General features: G+C 30.5%; 1 protein-coding gene and 1 long non-coding RNA gene across 5 annotated transcripts; both read right to left on the reverse strand.

Annotated features, from left to right (window-relative positions):
- Window positions 1–948: 948 nt before the first annotated feature.
- Window positions 949–1,248, reverse strand: LOC142628294 (uncharacterized). The gene is made up of 2 exons (XR_012843014.1): window positions 1,110–1,248; window positions 949–1,010 (listed from the first exon to the last, which is right to left on the reverse strand). It is a non-coding gene; the product is annotated as an uncharacterized LOC142628294 (long non-coding RNA).
- Window positions 1,249–1,295: 47 nt separating this feature from the next.
- Window positions 1,296–13,122, reverse strand: LOC142628292 (cysteine synthase-like). Of its 4 annotated transcripts, none has more exons than XM_075802387.1 (11): window positions 12,890–13,122; window positions 5,830–5,886; window positions 5,602–5,711; window positions 5,411–5,468; window positions 4,716–4,979; window positions 4,498–4,635; window positions 4,340–4,391; window positions 3,742–3,821; window positions 2,434–2,493; window positions 2,177–2,257; window positions 1,296–1,623 (listed from the first exon to the last, which is right to left on the reverse strand). In XM_075802387.1, the coding sequence occupies exons 2-11, from the start codon at window positions 5,866–5,868 to the stop codon at window positions 1,537–1,539; spliced, it is 969 nt and encodes a 322-aa protein (XP_075658502.1). In that variant the 5' UTR covers window positions 5,869–5,886; window positions 12,890–13,122; the 3' UTR covers window positions 1,296–1,536. The 4 variants fall into 4 exon arrangements, with proteins under 4 accessions (XP_075658502.1, XP_075658503.1, XP_075658501.1 ...); XM_075802388.1 differs by lacking the exon at window positions 12,890–13,122 and adding an exon at window positions 7,066–7,277; XM_075802386.1 differs by lacking the exon at window positions 12,890–13,122 and adding an exon at window positions 6,993–7,122.
- Between the last annotated feature and the right edge of the window lie 2,978 nt (window positions 13,123–16,100).

Consider the following 16,100-nt stretch of genomic DNA (forward strand, 5'->3'; position numbering starts at 1 on the left):
ACCAAATAGGTAGGATAAAACTATACCAAACATGCTTTTAAATTAAATGTATTAAACAAAGGGACAATAAGTAAATAATGTGTGATTTTAAATAAACCGTGATTATTAAATTTTCAAAATAATGAGAATTGATATAAATAATTATAAATTTAATTATTAAGTATTTTTTAGGTAGCGTTGGGTAATATTGTTGTCATAATACATTCTAAAATAATGCATCATGTGTCCCTTTGGTATAATTATAGGAAGTAAAGTTTTAGTTGTAGAACTTTGGTTGAAGTACCCGTTTGGCATTGTTGTGAAAAATAGAACTTTAATCATAGAGTTTTACTATTAGAGCTTTTGCAAAATGAAGGTTTAAATGAAAAGTCCTTAGTGTTTGAGAGTGTTTGACAAATTATAGAACGTTTCCTCAACTATCTTTGCGTCCTTGGCCTCTTTGACTACTAACTCTCACATTAACGTTTTTCATTCAAGGTGGGTTTAGATTGTAGAACCTACTCCAAAAGCTATACTTCTTATAAAGCCTTTATTTATAGGCTTGTAGAGATCTCATGAGCAAGTCAATAGTCGTTAACTTTAAATATTTTTACTTCTCAATTCCAAAAAAAAGTTTGAAGCTAATGATCAGGGAATATTTTTTATGCCAAACAAGCACCATCCAAAATTTTACCATATTTTTTTTAATTGATTACAATAGCCAATACCCTTGAAAAATGATCCAAAACTTATTCAAATTCTTTCATGTGTGAGGTTTTAAATCCACCTCTCAATGTTGGAAAATGAACTTTCTTCACCTTATCAACTCCATTTAGAGAGTTTTGAAGAATCTCTAATGCTTGATGGATGAAGTTGCATTTGAAACTTTCTTGAATATGGTTTCATTCGTACCTTCATAGATCAATGTAGAGCTTGTTGATCTTTCTTTCAACCTTTTGCAAGGTTTCCTTTTGATTTGGAGCCACAGATGCTTACTCCATGTTATCTTTATCCACCATCTCCCATGCATCCTAGAATCCAAGTAACGACTTCATTAGGATAATCAATTATCAAAATTTTCTTAATAAACTGAAATGGAATCATCCCATTTTAGCAAGCACCATTCTCACCATGAACCAATGGGCTCTGTACCACATTATTGGAAGTTGATGGGCCTTCACACACTCAAACACCACTCACAAATGGAACAAACCCACACTCTCAAAGCACGCAAAGAAAGATAGAATGGAGAGGGAAAAGGAAGAGAACTCTTCTTGTGTTCTTATATCTCTTCTTCACACTTGGTTTGCAATTAATGGAGGAAAACATGAATATATACTACACCATGCAACCTTAATTCTGACAATATTAAATTACATAAACTTTAGAATTTTACTACTCTATTCAACTTGTTTACAAAATTATTTGATAAATGAAATAAAGTTTCATAAATAAAATAAGTTGTTCATAAACACCCTGCAAACATTTCTTTCATTAGCAAGTTTTCTTATTTTTTTGGGTAAACCAGCACAGTGAAATGGACATATAAAGACATCACTAAAAAGTCATGTTTTCCGCCTCTCTCCTAATGGAATCAAAGAGTGCAGTAGATAAATAACGTTCTCCAGAGCTGGGGAAAATCACCTGCATAGCACACAAAATCAAAAGGAAATAGTTAAATAATTGGGTTAAACATATATATGCCAACAAGTATATTTTTCAAACTTTGAATTAGGTTAGAGTGGTGATAATAACACAGTGTATGGGACACCTGGACACACAATGCCATGTTAGCTGAAATTACATCTTGAGAACACGATTTCAATAAAAATTGTGAAATTAAAAACACGATTTTACCATTTCACAACTATAACTTAAATTACAACAAATTGATCAATATTGTACACGATATTATGGCCACACAACCTGCAGCTAAGCAAAAGTAATGGACAGCTTGAAAATAAATATGGTATTCTACAACACTCTTCATCTCCTGGTTTTGGAAGAGACATGAAGAAATATGGATCCTAGAAAGTGCAGTCAGGACTCCGTAGAGCATACAAAAGGAGTTATCCAAAACATATTTAAAGGGATTCTGATGTGAAGCTTGGATTAAAATAACCTAAGCAGACTATCATAATAATAAAAACATGCAACAGAGATTCTATATTAATTTGAAGAAGGCAATAAGACTTACAACAATAAGTTTTCCATCATTTTCAGGCCTCTTTCCCACCTTCATTGCAGCAGCTGCTGCAGCACCAGATGAAATCCCCACCTAAAATAGACAAGCTCCCACATTCAACAGAGAGTTGGAAAACCAAAGAGACCAGCAAGTAGCAACAAAAGAATTGTAGAAATTATGTGTAACCAAAATAAATAAATAAATATAAAAGAAGTGTAGGGAATTCCTCTAGAATCTTTACATATTATCTAATTAAGATAAGTCCATACCAGCAAACCTTCTTTCAGGGAAAGCAGCTTAGCAGTTTCAATAGCTTCCTCACTTGATACCTGAAAAAAGTTACCAAAAACATCACAAATCATTGAAAGGAAATCCGTGCCTGTAGTAGCAGCCAACAGAAATCAGAAATGTTGTCATGGAAACAAAATAGCTCAGACTTGTTATGATTTGACAAGATTTACAAAGCGAACGTAAGTATGTTCCTGCACTACTAATCTAATAGGTTCATATAAATATCACAAGCATTTGCAACTTTTACTTAAATATGTCACAGGAATGTCCAAAGTCTTCTCTGTGTCTTTTCAGTTTCTATTTGAGGTAGAAGTATTATATCAGTCACTAGACACTTGTCCAAGGCCTAGCAAACTCCATGGAAATAGAACACTCAAATTTTGTCAGAGCATTCCTTATCATTTTCCCAAAGCATCTCTCTTATTAAATACTATAATATTAAAATAGTGCCGATATTGAGTATGGAAGATCAATACCAAAAGAAAAGGTTTCCAAGAATGATCCATTTCGTGAAAATGTATGCATTTTCCTTTCCAAGCCTTCCATGACAAAAGGAAATAACGAAGATGAACAAGATCTCCAATAAAATGTTCAATTTTCGTTCTGAATATAAAGTCCTCCTAAACAAAACAAGAGTTAAATCTTTTTATTTTCTAAAAAATACTTGCAAAAGTAGCCACAGAGGACCAACTTCTCTGAAAGAGTTGGCGTTCTTCGTTATATATTGGTTATCAAGATTGCCAATAAAAACAGTTTTGAACCTGAAGAATACATGATTTTGATCTTTTCTTTTCTAAACATAATTAAAAAAGCAGCCAGCAAGGAGTAAGTTTTTAGAAAAGATGAAGTTGTTCATTATGTAGAGGAACCAGACCAACTGCAAGCCCCATATAACCGACTCATGCCTAGATGATATACCTTGGAAAAACTACAACTGAAATTAATAATAGAAAGAATTTAAATAAATATATAAAAACCCCAAGACAAATAAATTAGAAAAGACCTTTCATGATCAAAATCCTAAACAAATGAACTACCTAATGTCTTTAAGGACTAAGAAGCTTGATTGTCTAAAACGTCCAAAATGGACTTATCATTTTATCATATTGATTACACAAGTGCAAAGATGATAATGGGTTGTGCCTCATTGCAAGATTATTGTAATTGCATTTCCCATTTTTATGATATATTCAGACTGCTCCAGTACCTTCACAAAATTATAGCATAAGAAGACATTTGACATGTAAAATCAAGATGAATGCAAATATAATGGTTTCCAAACTCACTTGAATAACTTCATCAAACACATTGACATCCAGAACATCTGGGATAAAACCAGCTCCAATTCCTTGAATCAGATGCTTGCCTATGAGATGTGCATGCATGCAACAGTTAGAGAACTATCATTGAAAATCAATGCAAACCAAAGAAATCATATGGATCAAATAAATATCACACATAATGAAAATAATTTTTGGCAGACAAATTTAACAAAGATTTGACTATTCAAACATGTGCAATGTCTATCCCCATAAAAGAAAAAGAACCTGCCCTGAAATTTTTAATTTAAAAACCAACAAAGGTGGTCCAACCACCTTGGATTTCCTAACGATGCACCAAATTGATGCCCGCACAACGTACTGATATTTAACAAAATCACACATCCGATAAAGTTCCAACTTTTTTGGTTTAGACACCTCATAATATCTCATATTATTCTATTCTAAAGGTATAAATTATACCAGTGAAATTTCGAAAATGTAGAAATTTTTTCAAGTACAAATTTAATAATAAATTTTCAATCACAAAGACTGCACATATACATAAGAAGGGTAAAAGTACCAAGAAAGAATAAAGAATTGAAAGTACTAAACATTGACTAACCTCCTTGTCCTCCATTCAAGATTGCACTTTCAACCGGTTCTACCCCATACACCTATATTTATACAGGATAAAATGGACCATTATTATAAAGTATAAAATAATCTCTCTCTCTCTCTCTCTCTCTCTCTCTAAGAATCAAGCACACACATAAATGGAACCTTAATCTCTGGGTTTTTCTCCTTCAGGAAATTCCCCGCACCGGTTATTGTACCCCCAGTCCCTATCCCTGCAACCAAAATATCAACTTTCCCTGCTGAATCTCTCCATATCTCTGGGCCAGTGGTTTCATAATGGATCTGAACCAAGAATGACAGAATGATTTATTAATGGTGTCAATCATCTATCCGTATCAAAATATAGCAAATGAAAACAATACCTCTGGGTTGGCAGGATTTGCAAATTGTTTAAACAGATAACTATTAGGGACTTTGCTTAAGAGCTCATCAGCCTTCTCAAAAGCACCACCAATGCCCTTGGTAGGATCTGTAAGGTGCAACTCAGCTCCAAAAGCTAGGGACACAATTCTTCTCTCAATGCTATATGAAGCTGGCATGATAAGTATTAGTCTGTAACCCTTGACAGCTGCAATGAAAGCCAACCCAATGCCAGTATTGCCACTTGTTATCTCCATGAGAGTAGTCTTTTGCCATTATTCAAACATGTCCCAAATCGATGAAAAATATGTTAGTTCTATAATCTGGACTACATACATAGCAATATCTCATATACAATTAAATATGAGTATTAAAGAGATACTAAAAAAATAAAGAATTAAAAGTAGAAGTGAAAAACCCTGTAATATGAGCATTACAAAACTGTGAAACAAATCCCAGAGAGGTCGTCCAAGTCTCACTTTTAAGTCATAATGAGGTTAAATATCAGCACAGTACGCAATAAAATGTGTACCAAATGCCTAATGAAAAGCCACGCAGGTGCCATCATAGCAATTGAAGGGATATACTTTATTTAGTTTCAATTCTTATAATCAACCAAGAAAGAAGAAAATTTGAAAGGTAAAAAACCTGTATGACCAAAAAAAAAACCTAGATATGTAGAGATTTCATTACCAACCTTCCCTGGTGTAATCAGACCCTTATCCTCTGCATCTTTTATCATACTATATCCAATCCTACATGCCAAAAGTTGAATTCAAATGCATGTCTGAACTAAAGATTGTCAATCAAATACAATAGCTTGCAAATCACTCTATATAAATTAAAATACAATCAAAAATAAAAAAAGTTAAATAAAGAGTTAAATGCCTGTCTTTAACACTGGAACCCGGTTGCATCATCTCAAGCTTGGCAGCAATACGGGCTACACAACCATCCACAACATTATTGAGATATACCATTGGGGTATTGCCTATCAGCTGCACAAGTCAAAAATTACCATTAGCAAAATGGAATATGAGAGCAAAAGCATTCATAATACAAAATAATGAAAACCAAAGCAACATTAAAGCATTAATTCTATTGAAAAAAGAATACTTCTGTAACATCTTTCTTGATTGCACACTTGTCTTCCATCTTATCTTCTTAAAGATACTGTAAAATGATAAAGAAAAACGAGTGTGATGAAACTTCAAAGAAGTAGACTGCATTTGCATATAAAGAACAAAAAAAATATAATGGGCAAATTTGCACAATCATGAAAAATATTATTGTTCCATTTTGTTTTTCACTGAGCCAATTCCTTTTTCAGTTAGTAAAAAAACTGCAAAACAAATCAAAACTTTTGATCATTACACAAATTTAGTATGACGTGAGATATATCAACATGTACAAGATTTTATATGAAGACCTTCCTATGATCTCAAAGACAATGAGAATTAAATTCATATGAGTACCGAATCTCGTAAAACAAACAACAGGGCAGATTTTTTAACATAGAGCTCTAAAAGTTCTACAAGCAAAGCCAAGATTTACTCACAATCAGAAATGAATAAACATAAACAAAGAAAAACCCACCAAAAAAGGCTCGAAAGGAAATATTTTTCAATTCAGAGTTTCTAGATTCACCAAAAGCTCAAAAGTTGAGGGTTTTTTTTTTTTTTTTTTATAATTGATATCCATTTATTTTACTTGGTAATTAAAAAAGCCATATACAACCCAAACTTTTAAGAGCATATAAGAGCAGAAAGCCAAACTCAAATCCAATGATTGGAGCATTATAATCATACAAACCTTAACCAAAAGCTCAAAAACTAATATTTGTCAAATTTTTGGGAAATGCCAACAAAATTAGAGCAGAAAGCATAGAATAGTTTAGATATTTTAAGCAGATTATATTACTCAAAATACCCCAAAGGTTGAGACTTTCAATAATCTCCATAAACAGAGCGCAGAATAGAATCACAGCTAAAACATTTCAAGCACCCAACTCAAAGATTCCAAGAATCACCCATAACTCAAAGGCTAAAACAGCATAACATCAATAACCCACCAACAGTAACAAAGCATAGCAAAGAAATATCAACTACTTCATAGTAGTTCTTCTAAGGAGTACAAAATACAAATAAAAAAAAAGTTCAATTGTGCATAACCTTTGCAAAATTCACTACCACAGACAAAACCCAAAAATGCCTCACTATCAAAAGCTAGTCTTTACTCAGAAGAAAGATATAGTAGCTAAGCTTAGAAATATCAAGTACCCAGCATAGCTCAATACTCTAAAAGGACAGGTTTGGAACCAAACATAGCAGCAACAGAGAAATTTGTAAGTACCCAATAAGTAATCAATCAATTTCATGAACATTTGACAGTTAAACTAAAGATAAATATAAAATAATTGCTCTCTTGTCTGATAGATATAAAGAATAGGGAGAGAGAATCGTCAACCCAAAATAAACGTTCAAAAAATTAATTAATTAAAAAGATGATGTTGATGTGTAAATTATCGTGAAGAATCCCAAGTCCCAAGCACAACATGAAGAGCTGAACAAAAAGACAAAACTGCTTTAATATATAATTATAGATTCTGAGAGCATCCACGTCAGACGTGGAATATGTGCTAAATGTCCTAATATGGCATATTTGGCACACCAAATATCAAAAAAGTAACTTTATTAGATGTGTTAAATATGTCAAATTTTTGCAACTATGAATTGTACCTTACAATTTTGGCACGGTACCGACAAAAATGATATATGATTTATTATTTTTTTATTCATCTTTCTCTCTTCTTTCACTTCTTTAATTGATTTTTTCTCTCTCCTCACAATCTGTCTCTCAATTTTTTTGTCTCTTGTTTTTTCCTTCTTTCCTCTTCCTTCCGTTAGCGCACTCATGGTCTGAGCATCAGAGGTGCTCAGTTCAAAACATGCCAGCGATGAGTGCAAATTTTTCGTTGCGTGCAACTGCGAGGGACACACTCAAGAAATTGTGGCAGTTGAGACTGATGTGGCGATGAGTGTTGTGGCTAGAGCATTGACACCGTCGAGGCTGAGTTTGGTTCGACGGCAGGCAAGGCTGGGTTTGGTTTCTCTAGATTTGCGAATACGGGTAGAATGAATATGCGTTGTGGGTGGTTGATGGGTTGATAGTACTTTTTATTTTTATAGACAGTGGTTTTGGAGAATTGGATCAGATTTGATATGAGTTTCAAGCATGGGAATTCACAAATAAATCCCACCATCAATAAAAGTTCATGTGTTTCAATCGACGGAAAGGCAAGTTGATTTGGTGGTTTTGTGTTTTTGGATGGTTGTAATAGGTTGTGTTTGGTTAATTTGAGTCGTGGTTGGCTAATTTGAGCAGTGGTTGATTGATTTTGGGATTTGTGGTTGTGCCGATCTCTCTGGTTGTTTCTTTTTTTTAAAGATGGCGTTGGTGGATGTGGGTTTGTGTCGGTGGCGACTGGTCGGTGTTGTTGCTGTTGGTGGCCGTTGTTGCGGCAGTGGTGGATGTGTTGTTGTTGTTGATGGTGATGATAGGAAGAGATAATATATTATTTTAATATGTAGTAAATATTATTTTAATGTATAGAATTGAATGATAGAACGTCTGATAAATGGGATGTTGTAAAATAATGTGGTAAAATAATAAAGTAGGTTTTTGGTGTTGCAAAATGGCTTTTTTTTATACCACATCTGCTGTGGATGCTAACCGTTTGGTACATGTGTTTAAAAACTGAAAATTATTGTTTAAAAACATTTGTGAAAATACGTGTGAGTGAAAAAGTATGTGAAAATACGTGAAATGTTATTTAAAAACTAAAAATGGTTGTTTGGAAATACAAACCAAACACCCCCTGAATAACTTGTTACAATCTTCTGCACTAATTTTCATATTCCGAAAGTGTTATTTTAAAAAATACACTAAAAATAAATAAATGAAAAGTGAAATCATGATCAATACTGCAAAAAAAAAAAAACTTTAATCAATCAGTACTAAAATTCTTTTTTTAATAATATCAACTAATTTCAAGACTAAACAAAAGTCTTTCATCCAAAAAAAAAAAGACTAAAAAAAGTCTTTCATCCAAAAAAAAAAAGACTAAAAAAAGTCTCTTTTTTTTTAATATTATCAACTAATATCAATTAGGACTAACAAATGTATTTTTTTAATAATATCAACAAACCTCCACAAATAAATTCCTAACTACAAAAGTCTCTTCCAATGGTAACTTTTCTTTATTCACTCAAATAGAGCCAAAACTACACACAATCTAAACACCAATTTGATTACAAAGTGAAGTTTTAATTTTTAAACCCATAATTACCAAGCAACCAACAACTCTCAAAAACAAAAACAAAAAAACTAATATGAATCTTCTCATAAAATTTATAATAAAAAAAAACTAATATGAATCTTATAATTGGCTCAAACTCTATTCCTAGATGGCAATTCAGCTACAAGCTTTTTAGGTTAAATGTGTCTTTATATATTATATTAATTAATTATATATGTGTATATATATATATATATATAGAGAGAGAGAGAGAGAGAGAGAGAGAGAGAGAGAGAGAGAAAGAGAGAGAGAGAAGGTACAGTATGGTGATAAGAGTGACATTCTAAAAAGTATCGTGGATGAAGAGGTATTTCCCAATGGCATAGAGAGGAAGAACAAATGAGAAATATCTTATAGAAAGTTGCTACCATCGCATTTAAGACTCTGCACCTACCTCTCTGGCCGCATTAATTAAAAAATGACATCTGAACAGTGGTGATCAGCCTTATAGCTATTGTTTGAAGACTTCAAGAGGGCGGTGAATGGGACAAGTATCTGGATCATGGATCTGATCCATACGTGGAAGATGGAGAGAAGAAGGAGAATGATATAAAAGGAAAAGAAAGGCAATCAAGGGGAGAGAGGCAAAAATAAAGAAAAAAGACTGGAACCACCACCCTAAATTGTAATTTATCTTTAGAACAAAGGAAAGCAATACAAATCGTTATCGGCATACGTCCGAGAAGACTAACTGCTACGTAAATATCTTGTTGCATGTGAATTGCAGATTGAGCTTATCATTTGTGTTATTCCATATCCATAAAACCTAGGTTTCAAGCCCACTCTCTAAAAATTTCATTGTATTGGGCTTTTTGGGCCGATTCCCTTCACACCGTTGGGTCCAAGTGCAAATTGTGACCTTACAATACATTTTTTAAACCACTGGATTTAAGTAGAGGAAAAAAATCTCATTAATACTAATATTCTAATTGATCTCATTTATTATTCTTTATTTAATACATTCCATAGTTATTTCTAAACTCAAAAAAAAAAATTATACTTCTACTATTTCTCTCTCTCTTTCTCTTTGCACGTTTCTATCTCTATCTCCTCTACAACTCTTTTATCTCCATGGCTAGGTCGTCGGCAAGAAAAAAAAAACCATAGCCTACCTAACTTTGATTAATAACAAAACTATTGCTATTTCGTTTTGCTGTTATGGATGAGAACCAATTATGCACGAATACTCATGGTTCTATTATGTCGTTTTATTGCTTGGTCCTATCTATCTTCCAGATAGTGATCTTATTGTTGTGTGGCACAAGTAGAAAATACAAAGATAAATAACTATCCAAAAGGGTAGACAACTAGAACCTCAAATTTATAGATGACTTCATACACTAGTGATGGATGGTCCCCCTCTATTTCAAATTTTATTAGGATCCTGTGTTGCTTAAGTCCACACGAAAGCTTTATAAAGCCTTTTGTGAAAGGTCTCACATTGTCTTTCTAAGCCTCATAGCATGTTGGCTGATAATGTGTATGTTTTGTTGGTTGTAGTTTATGTCCTATCTTTGTTGTTGCTTAGTAGGAAAAACAAAAAACAAAAAACTATTAGCAATGCTTAATTAGCCCATTCTAATTCCTATGAACTCATGTTGGATGATTCAGGTAAAGGAACTAAGGAAGCCCTTTGAGAAAAATGAAGTTCCATGACTGTTCAAAGATAGTAATAGTTGATGTATAAATCTCATCATGGCCTACTTATTATGTTGTTTCCAATACTATTGGTATGATTTGTGGACATTCATTATGGTTCTGTTTAAGAAAATTTTTTAATTTAAAATCTTGTATTAGAAAAATAGTTAGTGACCTAGATGTAATACCATCGGTTGTGAAATGCTTAATTTCAGTTATTCCCCTGCAACTATTGTTAAATTGTTGTTGGCTAGAATAGCTGATGCAGGCACATTGCATGCAATTCTGTAGGCTTGTTGACAAGATAGAATTGACTGTCATCTAGAAGTGATGCATGTGTTAGATATATTGTCAAACTTGATTTTCCATTGCTAAAGGGCTTTTGGTTGGCATATGCAGATGTCATACAACAAGGTTGGCTTGTGGACCCTGCTTCTCGAAAGGACCAAGCAATAAATGGCATAGCAAAGCTATGTGTACTCATGCATAATTAGTTCTCATCCATAATAGCAAAACGGCATAGCAATATTTTTGTTATTAAATAAAGTTAGGCAAGCTGTGGCTTCTTTTTTTTTTTTTTTGCCATGGAGGAGAAAGAGAGAGTAACGTGCAAAGAGAAAAAGAGAGAGACACGTATAAATTTATTTGAGAATAGAAATAAATAGGGAATGTATTAAATAAGAAATAATAAATTAGATTAATTAGAATATTAGCATTAATGTGGATCTTTTTTTTTACAGTTGGATCTACTTAAATCTAATGGTTTAAAAAATGTGTAACTCTTTAGAGTTACACTAACTGTAATTTGAACTCATCTCATGTATATATATATATATATATATATATATATATATATATATAGAGAGAGAGAGAGAGAGAGAGAGAGAGAGAGAGAGAGAGAGAAAGGTGCTACGTCCACAACATTTTCACAACAATTCATAGATGGTTAGTTGTTATTGGTTCAAATTTGAACCTAATACTAAGATTACTTTTTTGTCCCAACAATAACAACCAGTAACAACCTACCACTTAAGATTTGTTGTAAAAATGTTATGAACATATAATTTCTTATATATATATATATTATAGATTCTGAATAACTTGTTACAATTTTATGCACTAGTTTTTATATTCGAAAGTGTTATTTTAAAGAATACAATAAAAAAAAACTAAATGAAAAGTAAAAGCATGATCAATACCACCAAAAAAACAAAAAAAAAACTTTAATCAATCAGGACTAACAAAAGTTTTTTTTTAAATTATATCAACTAATAGCAAGACTAACAAAAGTCTTTCATCCAAAAAAAGAGACTAACAAAAGTCTTTTTTTAATAGTATCAACTAATATCAATTAGGACTAACAAACGTATTTTTTAATAATATCAACCAATATGAATCTTCCCATAAATAAAAAACAAAAAAAAAAACTATTATGAATCTTATAATTGGCTCAAACTCTTTCCCTCTTAGTTGCCAATTCAGCTGTACGCTTTTTAGGTTAAATATGTCTTTATATATTATATTAATTGATATGTAGTCCTGTGCATATATACGGTATAATTAAAAACAATCACAATTATGTGGTTTAAAGTATACATTCTTTTAGAAGATGTTCAAATTATACATGGTATTATCTTATACTTTTTAAAACTATACATTTCTAAAATATGTAATAGTTTCTCGTTATATATCTATATTTATATATATAATTTAGAATTTAATTGGTTTTAGACTCTTTGGTTTACACCCAATAATTCACTTTCCACAAAAATAAAAAACTTAGAAGGACATGTAGCAAAAAATTAGATTCAAATTAAAATTCAATTTAGAATCTAATTAGATTTGGGCTCTTCGATTTTTTGGAAAATGCCAACAAAATTAGAGCAGAAAGCATAGAATAGCTTAGATATTTTAAGCAGATTATATTACTCAAAATACCCCAAAGGTTGAGATTTTCAATAATCTCAATAAACAGAGCGCAGAACAAAATCACAGCTAAAACATTTCAAGCACCCAACTCAAAGATTCCAAGAATCACCCGTAACTCCAAGGCTAAAACAGCATAACATCAATAACCCACCAACAGTAACAAAGCATAGCAAAAAAATATCAACTACTTCATAGTAGTTCTTCTAAGGAGTACAAAATACAAATAAGAAAAAAAGTTCAATTGTGCATAACCTTTGCAAAATTCACTACCAGACAGTCAAAAGTCAAAACCCAAAAATGCCTCACTATCAAAAGCTAGTCTTTACCCAGAAGAAAGATATAGCAGCTAAGCTTAGAAAAGTACCCAGCATAGCTCAATACTCTAAAAGGACAGGTTTGGAACCAAACATAGCAACAACAGAGAAATTTGTAAGTACCCAAAGGGATCAATCAATTTCATGAACATTTGACAGTCAAACTAAAGAAAAATATAAAATAATTGCTCTCTTGTCTGATAGAGATAAAGAATAAGGAGAGATAATCGTCAACCCAAAATAAACGTTACAAAAATTAATTAATTAAAAAAGTAATGTTGATGTGTAAATTACGTGAAGGATCCCAAGTCCCAAGCACAATATGAAGAGCTGAACCAAAAGACAAAACTGCTTTCAATTATCTGTTTGAAGATTCAAAAAGTTAGTTATTATTTTTTTTTTTATAAAAAATACCTCTAAATTTATTAACCAACAATTTAAAAATAAGGTTAAAATAGTAAATTGGCAAAAAAAAGCTAGTTATTGTTTTTTTTTATTGTCAAAAATACCCCTACCTAAAACTTAAAAATGAGGCTAAAATAGTAAATTGACAAAAATAATAAATTCCTACATCTACATTGAAATGTCTTTTAGCTTCTAATAAACTTATACATTTACATTGATTTAAATTTCTACATCTACTCAATAACTCCCTACAAAATAGGATCACTCTTTTATTAATTTTAAAACTCCTCCAATCTACAAAACTTACCCCACGTATTCATCACACCCTTAGATTTTCTTTTTGTGATTGAAAAAAGTAGAAATTCTAAATTATAATAAATGCAATTTTTTTTATACAATAATAAATGCAAATTATTAATCTTTATCCAAAAAATAAAAAAGCCTCTGAGAGCACGCGCATGAGAGCGTGCTCAGAGGCTAGTATATATTATTGGGTTGTATTAACGGGCATTATAAGGTGCTTGTTAACAACACTACTTTGACTTTTTTTCGTTTTTATTTTTTTAATAGGCGGTGTAGTTAATTAGGATTAGTTGAGTTACGTTTACTTAAGTAATCATGTGCAATGCACATGCTATTTTTTACACACGTTATCTTATTAGAGCAATTTATAGCTTAAGGCTAACTGGTTTTGAACCTAAACTTTGCCCTTTTTTTTTTCAGCTTTATGTTTTTTTTTTCCAATGTGGGCCCAACTTTATTGAGAGAAAAATATATTAAAACAACCTGTAGCACCAGTTTTAATATTTTATGTCCTTTTTCTTTTAATTATCTAATTTTTTTATTAAATGAAACCCACTTTAATATAACCTTAACAAGCACTGGTGCTATGCTTATTAACATTTGCCTATATATTATTATAGATTATGAAGAACTTGTTACAATTTTTTGCACTAATTTTCATATTTTGAAAGTGTTATTTAAAGAATACACTAAAAATATATAAATGAAAAGTAAAAGCATGATCAATATATATATATATATATATATATATATATATATATATATATATGTGTGTGTGCTATGCTTATTAACATTTGCCTATATATTATTATAGATTATGAAGAACTTGTTACAATTTTTTGCACTAATTTTCATATTTCGAAAGTGTTATTTAAAGAATACACTAAAAATATATAAATGAAAAGTAAAAGCATGATCAATATATATATACTTTAATCAATCAGGACTAACAAAAGTCTTTTTTTATTATTATTATAATATCAACAAATATCAATTAGGACTAACAAATGTATTTTTTTTAAATAATATCAACTAATATGAATCTTCCCATAAAAAATAAATAAATAAAACTAATATGAAACTTATAATTGGCTCGAACTCTTTCCCTCTTAGGTGCCAATTTAACTGCACGTTTTTAGGTTAAATGTGTCTTTATATATTATTATATTAACTAGTGTGTAGTCTCATGTATATGCACGGTATAATTAAAAACAATTACAATTATATGGTTCAAACTAGCCATTTTTTTTAGAAGATGTTCAAATTATACATGGTATTATCTTACACTTTTTTAAACCATACATTTCTAAAATATGTCATATTTTCTCATTATATATGTGTGTGTGTGTATGATTTAGAAATTAATTGGTTTTAGACTCTTCGATTTTTGCACCCAATAATTCACTTGCCATAAAATTAAAAACTTAGATGGACACATGGCAAAAAATTAGACTCAAATTAAGATCAAATATAGAATCTAATTAGATTTGGACTATTCAATTTTTACACTCGATAATTCACTTGAAAATTTTAAAAATTAAATGAGACACGTGACTCAAAATTAAAAATCCAATTGGATTTCTATAAGCTTTGCCTATTAGTATGTAACCCATGCAAATGCATGAATGCATTTAAAATTAAACACAAATTTTATTACAAAAATATAATAATTAGTCAAATTATTTTAAAAAATAGCATGTAACACATGGATACATAAGGATACATTTAAAATTAAACATAATTTTTATCATAAAAATATAAATAATTAATTAAATTATTTTAAAAAGTAAACGTAATTAATCACATATTAAAATTCTTACTTAAATTTAATACTTCTTATGATAATTTTTTTTTATAATTTTTAATAAGATAGAACATGTAGTGATCTTTATTGTGTGGTGATTTTTATTGAGTATATGTGATTGTTTTTTTTATATTAAATTTTATAGTTCATTAATATTAGATTCTTAGTATTTTGCACTCATAAACTCACTCGGCACAAATATTCAAAAAACTTAAGTGGATATATGGCAAAAACTTAAGTACATAAATTTTGACACATGCCACAAAATTGGATTCTAATTTAAAATTATAATTGAACTTTTTCTGAACTTTACCTATAAATATATAAACTATATAAGAAGTCTCCTCAAAGTGTTTATCTTCCGAACAATAATAATTGTCAATACTTAAACTAATATAATACTTAAGAAATTTATTATTCAAAAGTGGTCAATAGAAACTCAAAAATAATCAATTGTAATTCTCTAGAATAAATAACAAATTATGAGAATAAAATCCTAATTACAATAATATTTAATTTAATATAATAAGTAAGTCAATAGATTCCAAAAATCGTTTTTTTTTTTTTAACCAATTACATAAATACAACCCTATAAATTATTTATGGATTATATTTTTGGGGGATAAATGTCATTTTT

The sequence above is a fragment of the Castanea sativa genome, chromosome 3 (genome assembly GCF_040712315.1).
Source record: "Castanea sativa cultivar Marrone di Chiusa Pesio chromosome 3, ASM4071231v1".
Lineage (NCBI taxonomy): Eukaryota > Viridiplantae > Streptophyta > Magnoliopsida > Fagales > Fagaceae > Castanea > Castanea sativa.